Source organism: Oryctolagus cuniculus, chromosome 1 (assembly GCF_964237555.1).
Source record: "Oryctolagus cuniculus chromosome 1, mOryCun1.1, whole genome shotgun sequence".
Taxonomy (NCBI): Eukaryota; Metazoa; Chordata; class Mammalia; order Lagomorpha; family Leporidae; genus Oryctolagus; species Oryctolagus cuniculus.
Genome location: NC_091432.1, coordinates 231004898 through 231023718, shown reverse-complemented (window position 1 = coordinate 231023718; position 18821 = coordinate 231004898). Strand labels below are relative to the sequence as shown.

General features: G+C 67.1%; 2 protein-coding genes across 9 annotated transcripts in view; one reads left to right on the top strand and one right to left on the bottom strand.

Annotated features, from left to right (window-relative positions):
• NIBAN2 (niban apoptosis regulator 2) overlaps positions 1–10507 on the top strand; it is a 45484-nt gene extending 34977 nt beyond the window's left edge. The window contains exons 5-14 of the mRNA XM_051854992.2: positions 271–438; positions 4889–5004; positions 5547–5651; positions 5746–5908; positions 6444–6631; positions 7099–7254; positions 7603–7719; positions 7804–7911; positions 8391–8502; positions 8717–10507. Of these exons, the coding sequence (XP_051710952.2) occupies positions 271–438; positions 4889–5004; positions 5547–5651; positions 5746–5908; positions 6444–6631; positions 7099–7254; positions 7603–7719; positions 7804–7911; positions 8391–8502; positions 8717–9306 (1823 nt within the window). The 3' untranslated portion in view covers positions 9307–10507. The remainder of the gene's footprint in view (positions 1–270; positions 439–4888; positions 5005–5546; positions 5652–5745; positions 5909–6443; positions 6632–7098; positions 7255–7602; positions 7720–7803; positions 7912–8390; positions 8503–8716) is intronic.
• Positions 10465–18821, bottom strand: part of LRSAM1 (leucine rich repeat and sterile alpha motif containing 1) — a 35849-nt gene continuing 27492 nt past the window's right edge. For 7 of the 8 annotated variants that reach the window (XM_070057058.1, XM_070057056.1, XM_070057040.1 and 4 more), the window contains 8 exons: positions 18660–18740; positions 17340–17435; positions 15830–15928; positions 14937–15068; positions 14506–14587; positions 12681–12817; positions 11973–12235; positions 10465–11941 (listed from right to left, as the gene is read on the bottom strand). In XM_070057058.1, the coding sequence (XP_069913159.1) occupies positions 12110–12235; positions 12681–12817; positions 14506–14587; positions 14937–15068; positions 15830–15928; positions 17340–17435; positions 18660–18740 (753 nt within the window). In that variant the 3' untranslated portion in view covers positions 10465–11941; positions 11973–12109. Of the gene's footprint in view, positions 12236–12680; positions 12818–14505; positions 14588–14936; positions 15069–15829; positions 15929–17339; positions 17436–18659; positions 18741–18821 lie in introns of all 8 variants that reach the window. The other variant, XM_070057042.1, reaches the window with a different exon arrangement.

Below are 18821 nucleotides of genomic sequence, written 5' to 3'. Positions count from 1 at the left end.
GGGGAAAACCAGAGGCAGTGCTGGCCTTTGAACCCAGGGCTGGCACCTGCCTGGCCGTGCCCGGCACTCGGAGTGCAGAGCCTCGTTCCACAGGAAGGTGGACGCGAGTGTGTCCCCAGATGCCGGATTCTGAGGCTCCTTCAGCCAGGCTGTGGGGGCGCAGCCGGTCGCCCCAGGACAGCCTGCCTGCCCTGGGCCTGAGCCTGGCCCTCGGCTGAGCTGGGGACCCGTTCCCTGGGAGGGCCGTGCTCAGTGGCTCCATCTCCACAGGGGTCGCGTCAAAGTCGGGCAGCGCCCCCATCCTGAAGTGCCCCACTCAGTTCCCGCTCATCCTCTGGCACCCCTACGCCCGGCACTACTACTTCTGCATGATGACGGAAGCCGAGCAGGACAAGTGGCAGGCGGTGCTGCAGGACTGCGTCCGGCACTGCAACAATGGTGAGTGCCGGCAGGTGCAGGGGCGGGAGGGGCAGTGCCTGCTCCTGCGCGCAGCCTGACACCTGGTGGCTGAATGAGGCATGGCAGTCCTGCTCTACGAGCTGTTCTAGGTTCCTCTCCGGGGTTTCTGAGAGATCTTCCTTCATGAACACTCTTGTTTTTAAAAATGTTTATTTATTTAAGGACAGGGAGCTTCCATTGTTTCTCCTCAAACACCTGCAACAGCCAGGGCTGAGCCAGGCCAAAGCCAGAAGCCAGGAGCTCCATCCGGGTCTCCCACGTGGGTGCAGGGGCCCAGGTACCTGAGCCATCACTCGTTGCCCCCGAGGCTGTGCGAAAGGAGGAAGAAGGATTCGGAGCGGAGCCGGGTCTCAAACCAAGGCACTCCAACATGGGCCGCAGGCGTCTCTCTGTTTTGCTTTGAAGATTTGTTCCTTTGAAAGGCAGAGTTACAGAGAGAGGGAGGGATAGAGTGACCGAGAGGGAGGTCTTCCACCTGCTGCTTCACTCCCCGAATGGTCGCAACGGCCGGGGCTGGGCCAGGCGGACGGCAGGAGCCAGGAGCCTGTTCTGGATCTCCCGTGTGGGTGCGGGGGCCCAAGGACTTGGCTTTCCCAAGTGCGTTAGCAGCAGCTGGGAGTGGAGCAGCCAGGACTTGAGCTGGCACCCACATGGGATGCTGGCTGCGCTGCGGCCCCGCAGCGCTGGCCCAGGGTGCAGCTGTCTTACCGGCGCCTTCACCGCCAGGCCAAATGCCCGCCCTGACAAAAACATTTTGTGTTGCTCAGGAAAGAGCAGAGAATCACTCACAGAGCCGTGTGCTGGTTGAGAATGTGGACCTGAATCAGAAACAAATCGCAGTCGTAGTTCTGCCGCCTTCTGTCCACGCGACCTCGGGTGACCGACGTAGCTTTTTTTTTTAAAGATTTATTTATTTATTTGGCCGGCGCCGCGGCTCACTAGGCTAATCCTCCGCCTAGCGGCGCCGGCACACCGGGTTCTAGTCCCGGTTGGGGTGCCGGATTCTGTCCCGGTTGCCCCTCTTCCAGGCCAGCTCTCTGCTGTGGCCAGGGAGTGCAGTGGAGGATGGCCCAGGTGCTTGGGCCCTGCACCCCATGGGAGACCAGGAAAAGCACCTGGCTCCTGGCTCCTGCCATCGGATCAGTGCGGTGTGCTGGCCGCAGCGCGCCGGCCGCGGCGGCCATTGGAGGGTGAACCAACGGCAAAGGAAGACCTTTCTCTCTGTCTTTCTCTCTCACTGTCCACTCTGCCTGTCCAAAAAAAAAAAAAAAAAAAAAAAGATTTATTTATTTATTTGAAAGAGTTACACACACACAGAGAAGGAGAGGCAGAGAGTGAGAGAGGGAGGGAGGGAGGGAGGAAGGAGAGAAAGAGAGAAGGAGAGAGGGAGAGAGATGAGGGGAAGGGAGAGAGAGAAAGGCTGGCGCTGTGGCGTAGCAAGTAAAGCTGCCGCCTGCTGTGGCCTGGGAAAGCAGTAGAAGATGGCCCATGTCCTTGGGCCCCTGCGCCCATGTGAGAGACCTGGAGGAAGCTCCTGGCTCCTGGCTTTGGATCAGCACAGCTCCAGCCATTGCGGTCAATTAGGGAGTGAACCATCTCTCTCTTTAAAGATTTATTTGTTTATTTGACAGTCAGAGTTACACAGAGAGAGAAGGAGAGACAGAGAGAGAGAGAGAGGTCTTCCATCTGATGGTTCACTCCCTAATTGACCGCAATGGCTGGAGCTGTGCCAATCCAAAGCCAGGAGGACGGGGAGGACCCAGCCGTGGGCACCAAGTATGCAGCAGGGAGCAAGACAGGTTCCCTGCCCCTGTGCAGCCCGAGGTGTGGAGGGGGAGAAGGGGGAGATGAAGGAGGCCCCAGGGGACAGGGGTCACAGCTGGGAGCCTTGCAGTGTGCAGGTTGGGGGAGCTCAGTCATGGTGGCAGAGGGAGGACCTGGGAGCCCCAGAGGCTGAGGAGCTGTGAGGCCCTGGGTTGGGGGGGACCTGTGGGGGGCTCTGGGGCCAGGTCTGGGGGGGCCTCACGGGGCTCTAAGGCTTGGGGCTGTCTCCCGAGGAGACCCTGGGGGGCCTTTCTGCCCCTGGGGAAGGAAAACCCTGCCCAGGACCCAGGCCATCCGGCCCTGGGTAGGAGAGGGCGTGCCCCCCCGCCCCCACCCTGGGGCTCAGCTGCCTCCTTCGGGCTCAGCTCGCCCTGCCCGCCCTGTCCCGCCTCTGCCCTTCTGTAAATGCCTGGCCGGAAGCACCAGGTCTGCACCTGGGCTGGTCCCAGCCCTGCTGCCCACCAAGGGGCTACCTGGTCCCGGGTCCCCAGGGACCGTGCCGGGGCTGCCTGGCCCTGCCTTCCCAGGTTCCCAGGGCTGTGACAGAGCGGGTCGGCAGGGTGGGTGACCCTAGCCAGGTGGGCACACACAGGGTGGGCGTGTGTCCCAGGCACAGTGACCCAGCCCGCCCGCAGTGGTGGGGAGCCTGGCACCCAGCGGCCCCAGGCTAGAGGCTGCGTGCTGTGGCCAGGAGGCCTCACCCCGGGCGGGGTGGGCGGGGCTGGATTCAGTGGGGGCCTCTCCTCCACCCCCCAGGGCCTGTGAGAAAGTTCCCTGCTGTCTCCGTCTTGCCTGGAATTTGTGGAGCCTGGAACTGCTCACTCCAGGGGCTGCCAGGAAGTGGGGGGTGGGTGGGGAAGGAGGCCAGGCTGGGCGGACGCCAGCTCTTGGCCCTGCCCCCCCACATCCTGCGTTCCCAGAGCAGCTGGGGGTGGCCCTGCCCGGCCAGCCGAGTTCCGTCATGGGCGGGGGCACAGGGGTCAGGGCTCGTCCTGTCTGCCCAGGGCCCCCTCAGCGCCTGCAGGTCTGGCTGGCGGGGGCGAGCGGGTCCCCGGCTGCGTGTGCCTGGGCGGTGCTGTGGCTTTGCTGGGGCTGGGGACAGCGTCCCCCTCCCCTGAGGGGCAGGGGAGCCATGTCGTGGGTCCCAGCCCGGGGTCTCCAGAGCTGGTGGCGATGAGGCCTTTCCTCCCTGTGTCCCCCCGCGGCCGCCCCTCCTTCCTGATGCTGCTGACGCAGTCCCGATGGACTTGGGGCGCAGTAGCCCTGCCCGGGCCCCCCAGCCTGACTCATCCAAGACCCTTGGCCCGAATGCTGGGGGCTGGGCCTCAGCGTGGGTTCAGGGAGGGGGCACAGTAGCACCCGGGCTCATGGGGACCGCTCAGAGAGGCCCTCCAACAGGTCAGACTCAGCGGCTGGGCATTCAGATAGAGGGGGTCCCCAGGGTCCGAGGCTGCCTCCCCCTGCCAGCCCCGCGCTGCTCACCTGAGCCACTGTGTGCAGGGGATGTAGGAGCCCGCCACGCCCTCCGGGGAGCGTGGAGTGTGTGGGGTCCTCGCCCCTCCCCGTCACTCCTGCCTGCTCACGTCCCCCTCCCCAGCCCAGATGAGCGCTGGACCTCAGTTTCCCCCGCGTCGAGATCCCCTCTGGCTCTGGGAGGCCGTGATTCCTGCGGCTGGCCAGGCTCGGAGAGGGACTTTTTCTCTGCGGGTGACTCAGCGCGTAGTCATGGCCGTGGGCGCTGGGGTTTGTGATGTGCGGGCGGCCGGTTCCCCTTCCTCAGGCGCTGGGGACATTGTGGTCAGAGGCACGCGGCCAGGGGAGCCGGCCGCCGCCTGGCTCGGTGGCGTTTAACCACGTTCTTCCCCCAGCTGGGTGTTGCAACTTCCTGCTGCCTGCCTGCCTGCCCAGCCCAGCAGCGGGGGTGGCGGTGGGTGGGGGTCCACACCTTGGGCATCGACCCAGCCCCGGCTCACCGGCATCGAGCCAGCAGCACCACCAGCAGCAGGGACAGGAAATGGTGATTTCCCGTTGTCAGGCACTCACCTGGGCCCACAGCCCCAGCCGCGGCCCCGCCCCCTCCCTCGGATTTCAGGGGCCGCAGCCCCTCCCCACAAGGTGGCCTTGCAGCTGCCCGTGTCCGAGGGAGGCCGGGTCAGGGTCGTTGCTCCCATTTCCCAGAGCAAGAGACTGAGGCCCTTGTTGCTCAGTGAACGAGGCTCGGCACACGCTGGCTCGTGGGACCAGCAGCAAATTGCCTATTTTGGTCAATAAAGCAGAGCCAGGCTCCTGGCTTACAGATGCCCCGTGTGCTGGGGTCGTGCGGCCGGCGGAAGGGGACTGGAACGAGGGTCCTGCTTGGACCCTCCTGCCCTGTGGCCCTCGGCCCGCGGCCTGACCTTGGAGCTGTTGGTTTCTTTACCTCTGCAGTGGCCGCGCCTGGGGCTCGGGTGCTGGGTGGATGTGAGGAGGAGGGGGGAGGCGCAGGGGGTCCCCTCCCGCGACCGCTACTGCTCCAGGGAGCTAGGGTCACAGCGGTGGCCCCGCCGTGCAGGCTGGGGTGGGGGGGTCTGCTGCTGGCCTCGTCACCCCTCCCTGTCCTGCACAGGCATCCCGGAGGACTCCAAGGTGGAGGGCCCCGCGTTCACGGACGCCATCCGCATGTACCGCCAGTCGAAGGAGCTGTACGGCACGTGGGAGATGCTGTGCGGGAATGAGGTGCAGGTGAGGCCAGGAGGGCTGCTGGGGAGGCTCAGAGGTCACCCTGGGGCCCGGGGGCGGGGCTGGCCCTAGGCACGGGGCTCTGGGCGCTGCCGGAAGGGGAGGACGGGCTCAGGACAAGCAGGGGCCACTGCGGCACAGCCACTGGGTCTCAGGTGTTGAGCACCTGCCCCAGGCCGGGTGCCAGGTGCAGCTGTGAACGGGAGACCCTGCCTTGGCCCAGCAGGGGGAGCAGGCAGTCAGTAATCCCACACTGCCGGCTGTGTGTGTGCGCTGCCTCCCAGCCGGGGGTGGGTGGGAGCACCTGCAAAGGCCCTGGGGTGGGGGCCCCCGTGAGTCTCACCACTGCCCCCCCCCCCAGTCTGAGGGCCCAGCAGGACAGCCAGGCAGGCACGTCTGGGGCCTGGGGAGCCGATGCTCCGGAGAGCGGGCCGTGGGTTGCACGGGGGCCAAGGCCAGGGGACGCGGGGTTTGTGCGGCCGGGCCCACCACGCCAGCCAGGTGGATGCCCCAGCTGCTGCCCTGGCTTGTGCCCCCGGCCCTAGATCCTGAGCAACCTGGTGCTGGAGGAGCTGGGCCCCGAGCTGAAGGCAGAGCTGGCCCCGCGGCTGAAGGGGAAACCCCAAGAGCGGCAGCGGCAGTGGATCCAGGTGGGCGTGGCCGGGCCGGGAGGGGGTGGGGCCTGCCGCTGGCCCAGTGCCCTCGGCCTCGGCCTTGGCCCTGACGCCTCCGCTCTGCCCGCAGATCTCGGACGCTGTGTACCGCATGGTGTATGAGCAGGCCAAGGCGAGCTTCGAGGCCGTGCTGTCCAAGCTGCAGCAGGCCCGGCCGGCCATGGAGGCCGTCATCCGCACGGACATGGACCAGGTCATCACCTCCAAGGAGCACCTGGCCAGCAAGATCCGAGGTAGGCCCGGGGCCAGCTCTCTGTGCCCTGATCTGTGACAGTCTCGCGGTGGTGACTTGGCTGGCTGCATTGACAAAAGTCAGACTCCGAGCTGAGCCGTAGTCCCTGCGGCCGGGTGAGCTGTTTTGCCAAAGCTGGCGTTTCTGTAAACCCAGCTCCTGCAGGCCCGGCTCACTGCCTTCTAATCCCCTCTGCCCCCAGCTGTCCCCGGGACACAGCCGCGCTCGGCTGTGCCCCCAGCTGTGTCCCCGGGAGCAGGATGGGCCACCCAGAGTGCAACAAACAGCATTAGTGGGCAAGGGTGAGGGTGGACATCGAAACAGCCCCGGGACCAAAATGTCCGGGAGGTGGCCCCACCCACGGGCCCCCTGTCACTCCGGGTTGTGTGGGGGCGCCGGCTCCATGTCTACAGAACCCGAGGCTGGCTTAGTTGGCAGTTTTGGTTTTTTCAAGAATGCACAGCGGGCCTGGAGCCCCCGGGGCGGCGGGCAGCGGGGCGGCGGGCGGCGCTGACCCTCGCGGCTGCCCGGCGCAGCCTTCATCCTCCCCAAGGCAGAGGTGTGCGTGCGGAACCACGTGCAGCCCTACATCCCGTCCATTCTGGAGGCGCTCATGGTGCCCACCAGCCAGGGCTTCACCGAGGTGCGCGACGTCTTCTTCAAGGAGGTCACGGACATGAACCTGAACGTCATCAACGAGGGGGGCATCGACAAGCTGGGCGAGGTGAGGCCTCGGCCACGCCCCCTCCTGTGCGCAGGCCCGAGGGGAGGGGGGAGGGAGCGAGCCTTCCGTCTCGCACCCAGCGCCGGCAGCCTGTCTCGGGTGGGTGTCCTTGCACGCTCCCTGTGCCGCGGTGTCCTGGAGCCCACGTAGCTGTGAGCAGCAGGCAGAATGTACCCCGCGGCTCAGCCTGCTCCGCGCTCCATGTCTGGGGTGAACTGGAAAGATCATGACGAGCAGTTCCAGACAGGGCCAGCGCCTTGCCCAAGGCCACCCAGCACCCAGGAGGGGCCAGGAACCTCGTGCTGCCGAGGCTGGACCACATGCTCCGCCGCCCGGTCCTCCTCCTCCTCCCTGTCCGCCGACTTCCAGGCGGTCTTCGCCGGTAGCCCCAGTGGCAGCCCCAGGGCACAGGCGAGGGGCGGTGTTCAGGGCTCCGGCTCGGCCCCACGCACACCCTCTCCCCGCAGTACATGGAGAAGCTGTCGCAGCTGGCCTACCACCCCCTGAAGATGCAGAGCTGCTACGAGAAGATGGAGCCGCTGCGGCTGGACGGGCTGCAGCAGCGTTTCGACGTGTCCAGCACGGCCGTGTTCAAGCAGCGAGCCCAGATCCACATGCGCGAGGTGGGCCCCAGGCTGCCGCCGCCAACGCCCCCTCCCCGGCCTGAGCCGGGCCCCTCCCTCTGCTGGGACACTGGGGCCTCTGCTCTGCAGGCTTTGGCTTGGAGCTGTGTGTGCGCCCCCAGCCCCCTCCTGTGCTCCTGTTCCCTGGGGGCAGGGGTCGCCCAGCGCTCAGCTCTGTGCCAGGCACACGCTGGGGACTCAGGGAGCGTGTGCCGCGGCGCACGTAAGCCCAGGAGCATGTAGACCGCCCCCCATGGCACCGTGGCAGGCTTGGGGGTGGGGTGCGGGCTGAGGGGAGGGGCCGGGGTCGCTCGGGCGGCTTCACCCCCACCCGTGATGTGCCCACAGCAAATGGACAACGCCGTGTACACCTTCGAGACCCTGCTGCACCAGGAGCTGGGCAAGGGGCCCACGAGGGAGGAGCTGTGCAAGTCGATCCAGCGCATCCTGGAGCGGGTGCTGAAGGTGAGCAGCCGCCCCCGCCCCGGTGCCCCCCGCGCCCCGGCCAGGCCGCCTCGGAGCTGACCCCCGCCCCGCCCCCTCCTGCAGAAATACGACTATGACAGCAGCTCGGTGCGCAAGAAGTTTTTCCGCGAGGCCCTGCTGCAGATCGCCATCCCCTTCCTGCTGAAGAAGCTGGCGCCCACCTGCAAGTCGGTGAGCGCGCCCCGCCCACCAGCCCCAGCCCCGCCCCGCAGCACCCACCCCCGCCCCGCCCCGCGGCCCTGACCGCCAGCCTCTGCGCCCCGCCCACCAGCCCCAGCCCCGCCCCGCAGCGGCTCTGCCCGCCCCCGCCCCGCGGCCCTGACCCCGCCTCTGTGCCCCGCCCACCAGCCCCCGCCCCGCCCCGCAGCGCCCGCCCCCGCCCCGCGGCCCTGACCGCCAGCCTCTGCGCCCCGCCCACCAGCCCCAGCCCCGCCCCGCCCCGCAGCGCCTGCCTCCGCCCCCGCCCTACGGCCCTGACCACCAGCCTCTGCGCCCCGCCCGCCAGCCCCAGCCCCGCCCCGCGGCCCTGACCGCCAGCCTCTGCGCCCCGCCCACCAGCCCCAGCCCCGCCCCGCAGCGCCCGCCCCCGCCCCCGCCCCCGCCCCGCGGCCCTGACCCCCGCCTCTGTGGCCCTCCCCGCCCGCCCGCAGGAGCTGCCGCGGTTCCAGGAGCTGATCTTCGAGGATTTCGCCAGGTTCATCCTGGTGGAGAACACGTACGAGGAGGTGGTGCTGCAGACGGTCATGAAAGACATCTTGCAGGGTGAGCGCCGGCCGGCCGGGCTTTCTGGGGGGGAACGGCCAGGGGGCTCAGGCCCGAGGCTGGCGGGGACCGCTGTCACCGGGCGTGCGGCCCCAGGAGGGTGGAGGGTCCTTGGCTTTGCGACCACGGTGGTCGCCGCCTTAAGGGGACAGCGCTGCCACGTGCAGCGGGGTGGGCGGGCAAGCACCCTGACCCCTGCCCCATGGCCCCCCAGCTGTGAAGGAGGCGGCCGTGCAGCGCAAGCACAACCTGTACCGGGACAGCATCGTCCTGCACAACAGTGACCCCAACCTGCACCTGCTGGCTGAGGGCGCGCCCATCGACTGGGGCCAAGAGTACGGCGATGGTGGCGACAGCAGCCCCGGGGGCGGCGACAGCAGCCCCGGCACCGCCGAAGCAAGCAGCCTCTCGGAAAAGCGACGGCGTGCCAAGCAGGTGGTCTCCGTGGTCCAGGACGAGGAGGGGGGGCTGCCCTTCCAGGCCGGCTCCGAGCCACAGTCTCCGGACAGTGTCACCGAGCTCCGCGGCCTGCTGGCCCGGGATCTGCAGGCTGAGAGTCCCCCGCTGCTCGGCCCCCTGCTCAATGGGGCCCCCGCCCAGGAGAGCCCCCAACCCGAGGCGGCCCCTGAGGCCTCCTCCCCGCCTCCCTCGCCGCCCGACCAGCTCCCGCCTGGGAAGGCCGTGGACTGTGAGCCCCCCAAGCCCAGTGACCAGGAGACAGGCGAGCAGGTGGCCAGCCCTGGCGGCCGCGCCCCCATCCACACCACCACAGAGGACAGCGCCGGGGTGCAGACTGAGTTCTAGGCCCAGCGGACCCGAGCTTCCGTTGGACAGGGCAATGGGGCGCCCCCTCCAAGACACTGGCAGCTCTGGGAAGGGGGAGCCCCAAGCTGTGCCTTATGGGTGCAGGGGGGGCCAGGGCGGCCCCCCGAGTCCCTCTCCTGGGCGCAGCCCCACTTCTTCGCCCTGTTTGCGCTTCTTTGGGATGATCTCAGATGCAGGGTCTGGTTTTGGGGTTTTCCTCCTTGTGCTGGGGGCTGGACACAGCCTAGGTGGGACTGGGGACCCGTCTTCCTGTTCCCCAGGGCCTCCCTTCCCCTCACGGGCCTCGCCATCCTTCTTGGAGGGGGCACATCCAGGCACCGGGCACTGCGCCTGGTCCCCGGGAGGAGGCGGGGCCGGTGCACAGAGCTGCTCCCACTGGGCCCAGGGTCAGGCTCGCGGTGGGCCGCGGCCTGGCTTCCCCTGCCCCGGGGAGCTTGCAGGCTGGAGCCAGGCTGGGGACGCCAGGGGCAGGGCTGGGTTTCGGGGGGCCTCACAGAGGGGGTGCAGCATGGGCCCGAGCTGGGCCGAAGAGGGCCCCGAACGTGCTGGTGGGTGCAGTGGAGGTGTGCTGAGCGCAAGTGAGGTGAGGCAGAAAGGGCAGCTGAGTCGGAGCGAGGCGCCCCCCGTCTCCCTCCCGTGCCCCCAGCCCAGCCTGGCTCCGCCCCACGGCGCGGGACCCCCTCTGCTCCTGTCCGTTCCGGGCCTCCGTGCATGCATTGCGCTGAGGAGGCCGCGTGAAGCAGGAGTGTTGGAGCAGACGCCCTGCCTGACGGGAGCCAGTGGGCTCCTGAGGGGGTCCGTGGCGCCCAGGATGCCGTGAGGACTTGGGTCAGGCCGTGCCCGGCCTCTGCGCCACTGAGTCGCTGGGCCCCCCAGCTTGAGAGCTGTGCCCTGCCCAGCCCTCTCCCCTGTTACTTCAAGGGGCAGAAAGAGCAGCTGCCGCCTCCTCCCAGCCCCAGGGGGTCCCCTCCCGCGCCCTGCACCCCCAGATGGTGGCGGGTGCTCAGGAACCGGGTCCCCCCAGCCCCACCGTGTCACTAACTTCCCCGAGGACACTGCTGTGCGATGCCCCCTCCAGTGCCCTGGGGGTCGTAGGTCGTCCTCCCCCATATTGTATTGGAAATACTATGCAAACCGTTGTAGCTTCTACTAATCAATAAATGCTTTATTTAAAGCCGCAGCTTGGTGTGGTGCCAGGGGTGTGGGCCTGGGTGACTGGGGCCTCAGGTGGTCCCATTTCACAGAGAAGGCAGCTGAGGCCCACTTGGAGCTCACGGGTGACCAGCTGTCTGGTGGCTTCTCAGCTCGCCCTGTGCAGTGTTGCACGTTAGTGCTGGGCGGCAGGAGGCCAGCTGGGGCCCTGGGGCACCCATCACTCACGCCACGACGGCCAGGCCTGCCTTTCTTTCAAATTTTGATGAGGTCATCCATCATTGGTTCACTGGGTCAGGCTGAAGCCGGGGTCTCTCACGTGGGCAGCAGGCGCCCAGCACTCGGGCCACCTTCCCTTGCTCTTTCCAGGCTGTTAGCAGCGGCCGGGACAGGAACCGCCCACCTGGAGGCCGGTGCTGCAGGCCATGGCTTTACCGCTCCGCCACAGCGCGGGCCCGGCCGTGCCTGCTCTCCCGACACGCCTGCGTGCATGCTCCGCTGTGGACTCCCGGCTGGGGGCCACGCGCCTGACCTGGGACCTGGAGTCCCCGGTGCTGCCCTCAGCATTTCCCAGGAGGGGTCCCGGCAGAGGTGAGGGAGCCGGCCGGGTGCCCCACCCGCAGGTCAGAATGCGGCCCACAGGGACGGGGCTGGCTGAGCCCAGAGGGCGTGGGGTGGGGGTGAGCAGAGGTCCCCGAGGGGAAGCCGAGGGCTGGGGGAAGTGGGACCCACGCCGCTGGGGGTGTCCGCGGTGCCTCGGGCAGCGCCGCCCGACTGATGGTCCCTGGGAAGCAGCGAACTCCCTGCCACCCCCAGACCTGTGCCCCCTCGTGGTTGCTGCACCTGGGGCGAGCCCTCAGCGCCCCCTGGTGGCCACCAGCGTAAGTCCCCACACCTACTGAATAGATAGGGAAACTGAGGCCCGAAGACTGGCCAGGGTTACTGTGGGAGCCACCTGCCAGAAACAGTGTTAACAAGCATGCGCCTCCGCGGTGAGTGCAGTGTGCATGGCCCCTGGAATCGTGCAGTGCACAACCTGTACAACTGCCTGAGTTCTGGAGTCGGGGTGCTTCTGGGCCTCTGCCCCTGCTGCAAAGCCTCAGCTTCCTGGTCTGGGATCGCAGGTGGAATGCCCAGCCCACGTGCACCCACCGGTGGGTAGCAGGCTGCCGCCCCTGCTCGGAGCCCCCCTCCCTGGGGCCTGGTCTCCACCACTAAGGACGGATGTGGGGGCACTCTTGCATTTGGCAAAGGCTCTCCCCCGGCTTTCGCCAGCGGTGTGGCCTGTGCCGGGCCCCTCCCCGGACCCTGCGCGCCCCCACCCCCAGGCTCCCCAGAGGCCCCAGGGCTGACTGGGGGGGGGGCAGGCGGAGGTGGGTTTGCTGACGTTCCTGCTTTGGCTGCGCGCGGTGAGGAGGTGCAGAGCGCCAGGCAGCAGCTGAGACGAGGCTGGGGCGGAGGCCTGGACAGTCACCCGAGGCTGGGGCGGAGGCCTGGACAGTCACCCGCAGCCCATCTCCCAGTGCCGGGGCGGCACAGCGGCCCCCCACCAGCACGGCCCCGCCCCTCGTCCACACTACCCCCGACCCAGAAGCGCTGGGAGATGGAGGCGGGGCCTCCGGGCGGCCGCTCAGCTGCTGTGGTAGATGCGCAGGCGCTGGGCGATCTGCTGCCGGCACAGCGGGCAGGTGCGCAGGGGCTGGCAGCACTGCTGGCAGCAGCACACGTGGCCACAGTTGAGGAAGACGACCTGGGCCTGCGGGGAGGGCGCGGGCCGTGGGCTCGTGCAGGAACCCATGCCCGCACCACCGGAAACCCCCCAGCCTGCTCCGGGTCTGCTGGCTCGTTCTCTCGGACTGTGAAAACGCACAAACTCCCAGCCCGAGCTAGGAAAGAGGACCGCGTGCATTCTGCGCATGTCCCCCCCCCCCAACTCCTTGCCCACCCCCGCCTGGCCCCGACGCCCCCGCCCTCGGTGCGGCCCTGCTTATCCAAAGTCCAGCCCCCGCCGGGAGGCACCGGGGTGGTCGTGGGTCATTTTTATTTCCTGTATTATTATTATTATTATTATTATTATTTGCTTTTCTGAAATTTTCAAAAGTTCCCATGAACACAAGATACTTATGCACCTAGAGAAGAATGTTCAGAAATCACCCCCACGCTTGGAGAGGCGGAGGGCGGGCCCCAGCGCTCACACTCACCTCCCGTTCCAGGCACACGACGCATTCCGAGGTCTGCACCTCCAGCTCTGCGGGGGGAGCCGACGGCCTCACCAACTCCGGAGGTTCTGGGGGGGCTGTGGGGGGTCCCAGGGCCTCACCCTCGGGTGGCTTCAGCTCTGTGGGGACCAGAGAGACAGGCCCCAATCGTTAGGGACCCCCTGGCCGCGCGCGGCTCCAAGTGAGCGAGCTGGGGGGGCGGGGCGGGGCGGGGCGGGGCCCTGCCCTCAGCGCTGGGAGGGGCTCTCCTTTCTACAAGCCCTCTTAGTTCTCTTCACAGAGCCTCGCTCGCGTCTGTAACATGGGAGTGAGCGGGGCCTCTCCCTGCTCTGCCTCCTGAGGCAGGCAGGATGGGAGCGGCACCTTTTAATGAGGGACTTTTAAAAATTTTCATTTATTTATTTTCTCTTTACTTAAACTACAGAGAGAGAGAGAGAGAGAGGGAGAGAGAGAGAGAGGGAGAGGGAGAGAGAGAGGGAGAGGGGGAGAGAGAGAGGGAGAGAGGGAGAGAGAGGGAGAGAGGGAGGGAGAGAGGGGGAGAGAGGGAGAGAGAGAGGGAGAGAGAGGGAGAGAGAGAGAGAGAGAGGGAGAGAGAGGGAGAGGGAGAGAGAGAGGGAGAGAGAGAGAGAGAGAGGGAGAGAGAGGGAGAGAGAGAGGGGGAGAGAGGGGGAGAGAGAGAGAGAGAGAGAGAGAATCTGCTTCCACCCACTGGTCCCTCCCCGGATGTCTGCAGCAGCCGGGGCTGGGACAAGCCAGAGCCAGGAGCCTAGAACCAGTCTGGATCTGCTACATGGGCGGCAGGGACCCAGTCCTTGGGCCGTCACTGCTGCCCCAGGAGGTGCACCAGCAGGGAGCTGGGTGGGACCGGTCTCAGCCCAGGTGGCATCCTCTGCCCGCTGTGGGCCTTAGGAAAGCCGTGCTGACCTCCCTTGGCCTTCGTCTCCCTCTCAGGGGGCGGGAGAAGGGTCCACGTCGCAGGCCGCTGTGAGGCGCTCGGCAGATGCTCGGTGCCCACCGTGTGTGTGGGACCCGGGAGCCCCCGACTCCTGCCCTGCCCTCGGCCGTCAGTCCTGCGGCCATCGCTCCACAACCCACCATGGCATCCCCACAGCCGCACGCGGGCCTGCCCAGGCGCGGCGCTGGCCTGCAGGGGGCACTGGGCCAGGGCAGCTCCCTGCCTGTCTTCAAGGACCCGGCACACGTGGCTCCAGCTATCAGCCAGTGTCAGCAGGTGCTTCAGGGAGGGGAGGGGCCGGGGGGGCCGGGAGGCCCCTCCTCTGCTACTGAGGCTTCCCCGCGCCTGCATTTCCGTGGCCTGCTTTCCCCATTTCTTTTTTTTTTTTTTCTTTTTTTTTTTTTTTACAGGCAGAGTAGATAGTGAGAGAGAGAGACAGAGAGAAAGGTCTTCCTTTTTGCCGTTGGTTCACCCTTCAATGGCCGCCACGGCCGGCGCACTGCGCTGATCCGAAGCCAGGAGCCAGGTACTTATCCTGGTCTCCCATGGGGTGCAGGGCCCAAGCACTTGGGCCATCCTCCACTGCACTCCCTGGCCACAGCAGAGAGCTGGCCTGGAAGAGGAGCAACCAGGACAGAACCCGGCTCTCATGTGGGATGCCAGCGCCGCAGGCGGAGGATTAACCAAGTAAGCCATAGTGCCAGCCCCTTAAGTTACTTTAAAAGAATGATAGTAAATAAACTGGGCTCCCGATCCTTTGGGAGGGGATTTTAAGGACCCAGCTCCTAGGACTCGCCCTGGCCCAGGGCCCCCACAGACAGCTGGGCCCTGCTGGAGGCCCCGGCTCACTACCTGGCTGCGTCCTGGCCACGTCCAGCAGTTCCTGGACTCTGCGTAGGATCTCGTGCTGCAGGCCAGCTTCCGAGACGCCCACCTGTGGCAGAACAAGGCGGGGCAAGCTGTGGCCTGGCTGGGCCAGGAGACGCAGCCGGGAGCCACCACGTTGAGGGCCTCTTGCTCCCAGCTTCCGGCACCTTCGGGCCCCCGGGTCAGCCTTAGGTGGTCGGCATGTGGGCCAGACCACCCCCAGGGACCTACGTCACCCTGCAGCTTGAAGAATCGTCTTGGTAGGGGGGCTGTCTGGCCCACAGGAGGGTGGGTGGGGGCAGGGGGCAGGTGTTCCCCATCCAGGGGCACGGTGGCCCTGGGCAGGCTGAACCGCAAACCACGTGAAAGGCAAGTCAGCCCCGCCCGCTGAGCGCCCCCAGGCCTGCAGCTCCCACCTTGGCCAGGTCCCCGGGACGCATCCGGCTCAGCACGTCCAGCGAGAGGCGGTGGTGGGCGAAGAGGGGCAGGTAGTGCTCGGCCGACAGCTCCACCAGGAGGGCCACCAGCTGGCGCTCCATGCCCTCCTCCTGCAGACAGAGCCACGGGAAAGGCCACGGAGCCACGAGCGGGGAGAATGAAGAGAGCCCACAGTTTACGAGACCCGGAGGCTCTGAGCGCCCCCTACGCGACCTACAAGGCGGGGCGTGTTGCTGAGACTTCCCCCAAAAGCACACGTGGAAGTGCCCAGGGGGCCGTAGGCAGCCCCCGGCTCCACGTGCAGAGGAAGCCGCTTGAGCAGCGGCCAAGGGGACGTCCCAGAACCCAGGCGTCGCCCCACGCTAAGCAGCGGGACACCAGGCGTCGCCCCACGCTAAGCAGCGGGACGCGGTCTGCAGGCGATGAGGCAGAGCTGCAGGCACGCGCCTGGGGAGCCGTCCGCCTCTGCTGGGAGGGAGCAGCGGGTCCCGAGTGGTGTGCACGGCACAGCGCACGCTCGGTAAAAACTGAACAGGTGCGTGTGTGTGTGTGTGTGTGTGTGAGAGAGAGAGAAAGAGAGAGAATCCCGCCCATCCTGTCCTCAAACACCCTCCGAGGACAGCGGCCCCACCCACCCGTGCACGGTCCCGTCCCACGTAGGCCCACGGGTGCTTGCCCGTACGTAGTGACCAGTGCCTGGTCTCCCCTCACGAGAACGACCATGCCTGGCTCTTGTTTCTGTCCCCTGGGGGCTGGGGCACCCTGGTGGGATCTCACTGGGCAGGCTGGGGGCAGGGCATGGCCAGGGACTGGAGGCGCCTCTGAGAGGCGGCCCTGTGGCTCCCCGGCCGGTGGGCAGCCCCATCTGTACCTGCAGCCTCAGGGACAGGGGCTTCTGGTTCAGCAGGCGTTGGTACTGAATGAGCCAGTAGTTCTCCTGCTTGGCCTCGCTTTTGGCCTCTAACTCCGTCTGCCAAGAATGAAGCAGAAGTCACTTAGCACAAACCGTCACCACGATGACGACCATGCTGAGTGCCGCTCCTCGGAACAGGTGCACGCGCTTGGGATTTGCGGGCAACTTGCCCACCCACTCGGCTCAAGTGCAGACCAGCAAGCAGTGTCCCACCCCTCGATGGGAAGTAGCTGCCCTGCCCAGCCACGCACGCCAGGCCAGGGGAGATGCTGAGCCCGGAGGTCTCGCCCCCTCTGGGAGGGGCGCCCGCCTCTGCTTGGAGCTGAGGACTGACCGCCTTCCAGGTGCCCGGCCAGGGGCCCAGAGGCGCCGAGGAGAGCACCGGGCTGTCGCTGACTCCTGGGGCCGTCGCTTTGATTCTCAGGCCCTCGGGATGTCTTGCTGCTCAGCCTCAGAGGTCAGCCCCGCAGGTGGCCACACTGTCCACCTGAGCCACAGCCCTGCACGCCTGCACGTCCTGCCAGGCGCCATCCTGAGCCAGGCCCTGCTCCAGGGGCCACGATGGAGCACGGAGCAGGGGCCGGCTACGGCCACAGCCGGGCCACAGCCGCTGGCCTCCTCCGGGCTCCAGGTGCCAGTCTGTGCTATGCACGTACACCCGCCGGCCGCGTAACCCCCACAATTCTGTGAAGTTCCGTGCCACCTCTCAGCTGACGAAACGGAGGCTCAGGGTGAGGGGGAACTCGCCCAGGTCTGCCTCTCTTGCCCCTGGCCCCCCGGCTGTGGGCAACTCTCTTCCAGCAGCCAGGGCCCTCCCTGGCCCCGCTGGGGTGGGGAGTCCAGTCATGCCAGACCCACTGAGAGCAAGAGCAGGTGGCCGTGGTGCCTGGCTGTGGGCGCACCGTGCCCGGCGTGCAGGAGGTGGCAGTCAGCACCCCAGGGACGGGCGGCTCACACGGGGGCTCGGATGGGGCTGGGAGGAGGCGGATCTCGCTCTTCTCCTGGCCTGGCAGGGAGCTCAGAAGTCGCCGAGCGCAATGACTCCGCCTCCTCAGCACTGGCTGGTGAGCCTGGGCCCTGTCCCCGCTGCTCCGGGCTGCTGGGTCTGGGGGCGCCCGTGGCGAGGCTCTGCGCCCTGCCCTGTACCAGAGTCGGTGCACCTGGGTTTAGGGGACAGTTGAGCCACTCCCGCGCAAACTTATCCATCACAGACACGCATGACTGTCCTCAGATGCTGAACAGAGCCATTCTGAGAGCCTGCGTCTAAAGCCCCAGGAGTTAGGAGGCAGGCGTCCCGAGAGCTGGACACGCCTACCCTCGCTAGGAACCGCAGTGCACAGCGGGGGGATGGCTCTCCTTGCACACCCTGTGTGTCCTCTCGGCAGACCCGTCCCGCGGCTGCTGCACGGCGGCTGTGTTGGGGAAGCCGGCGCCCGCGTGCTGGCCGGCCCGCGCACCTACCACCTACCAGGAGTTCCCGGAGCTCTTGCTCGCGCTGCGCCTTCTCTTTGAGCAGCTGCTGGAGCAGGTTGCTGAGGGCCCAGCGCTGCTCCGAGACCATCTCCTGCAACGCAAGGCCACACCGGGGCCCAGTGAGCTCGCGGAGGCCCCAGGAGTCCCCACCGGGGTGGGAGGGAGGGGCCCAGACGCGCCCGGGACCTCCCTACTCCGTCCGCAGCTGGTGGCTCCGTTCCAGGCTCTGCCCCGTACCTCTAGGCTGAGCCGGAGGACGAAGCCCAGGGACCCGCTGCCCCGGCATCCCCACGCCCTCCCCCAAGCCTGCATCTCCCTTCCCTGTGGGGGTCGGGGACACCATGGGACTCTAGTGAGGATGACAATGGAGTGGTGACACATGTCAAACAAAAGAAATGACAAGCTTTGGTCTCGCTGACCACGCAGCACGCGGGCAGAAGTGGATGGAGGGGGGCTGGTGTGGAACCCCACACCCGGAGGCACACGTGCTCCTGGTGGCGCCCCTCTTCCTGTCCCAAACTCACAGAGCCCTGCAGACGGGAGCCCCGCCCACTCTACTGGGCACCCCGAGCATGGTGGTCGCAGCCTCCGAGAGTAACCCCGCCCCCCCAAGACTACCTCAAGGCTCCCAAGGGGTCTTTGCTAGCTCACCCTTCTCTGAGGGCCTGATGACACACAGGTTGGGCCTAGGGGAGGTAGTGGCAGTGGCCTGCCCACAGCCACACGGCACGCCAGTGCGGGGGGCGGCGAGTGAGCAGCACCCAGACCCCGGCACCTGTACGGCCCGAGAAGCCCGAGTGACAATGCGAGGCTTCTCCGTGGAGTACAGACACCGGGACAGACAGACGGGGGCTCTGCTCGGAAGCCTGGCACAGACCCAGGTCCCCACACACATGAACCCTGTGTGCCTCTGGGGGGCCCGAGGCCCAAGGAGGGAAAGGGTTTCCCTTCCTCCCCCAGCCGCCATGGTCACACAGTGAGGCTGAGTGGGGAGCAAGGCCAGGCCCCAGAGCAGTGCGCCCCGGTTTCGGTGGGCAGGACACCCGGCCGAAGCTCAGACATAGCTCCCTGTGGGGCACGGCCCTCTCCTCCGGCTCCTTCCCCCAGGGACATCGGTCCAGGCAGCTCGGCAGCCCCGCTCACAGAGACCGGCAGCCCTGGCCATGAACCCTGCTTCCTCTGAGCCGCCTGCCTGGCCGTGGGCTGACCCAGCCTCCAGCCTCTGTCTGCCTATGCCTTCTGGTGGGGCTGGGGGCCGCCCTGGGTGGGTGAGCAGCGGAGGGGGCGGGGGTGGCAGGCCGGGAGCCCTACGTACCTGCAGTGTCTCTGTGTCCAGGGATTTCCTCTTTAACTCCAGCTGTGTCAGCTGCAATAACTCAGTCTCTATTAACTTAATCTAAACAGAAGATGAGACAGGGCAGGGTTTTACTCACATCAACCGTGGTTCCGTTTGGTGTCCTGCTCTCGGGAGGCCACG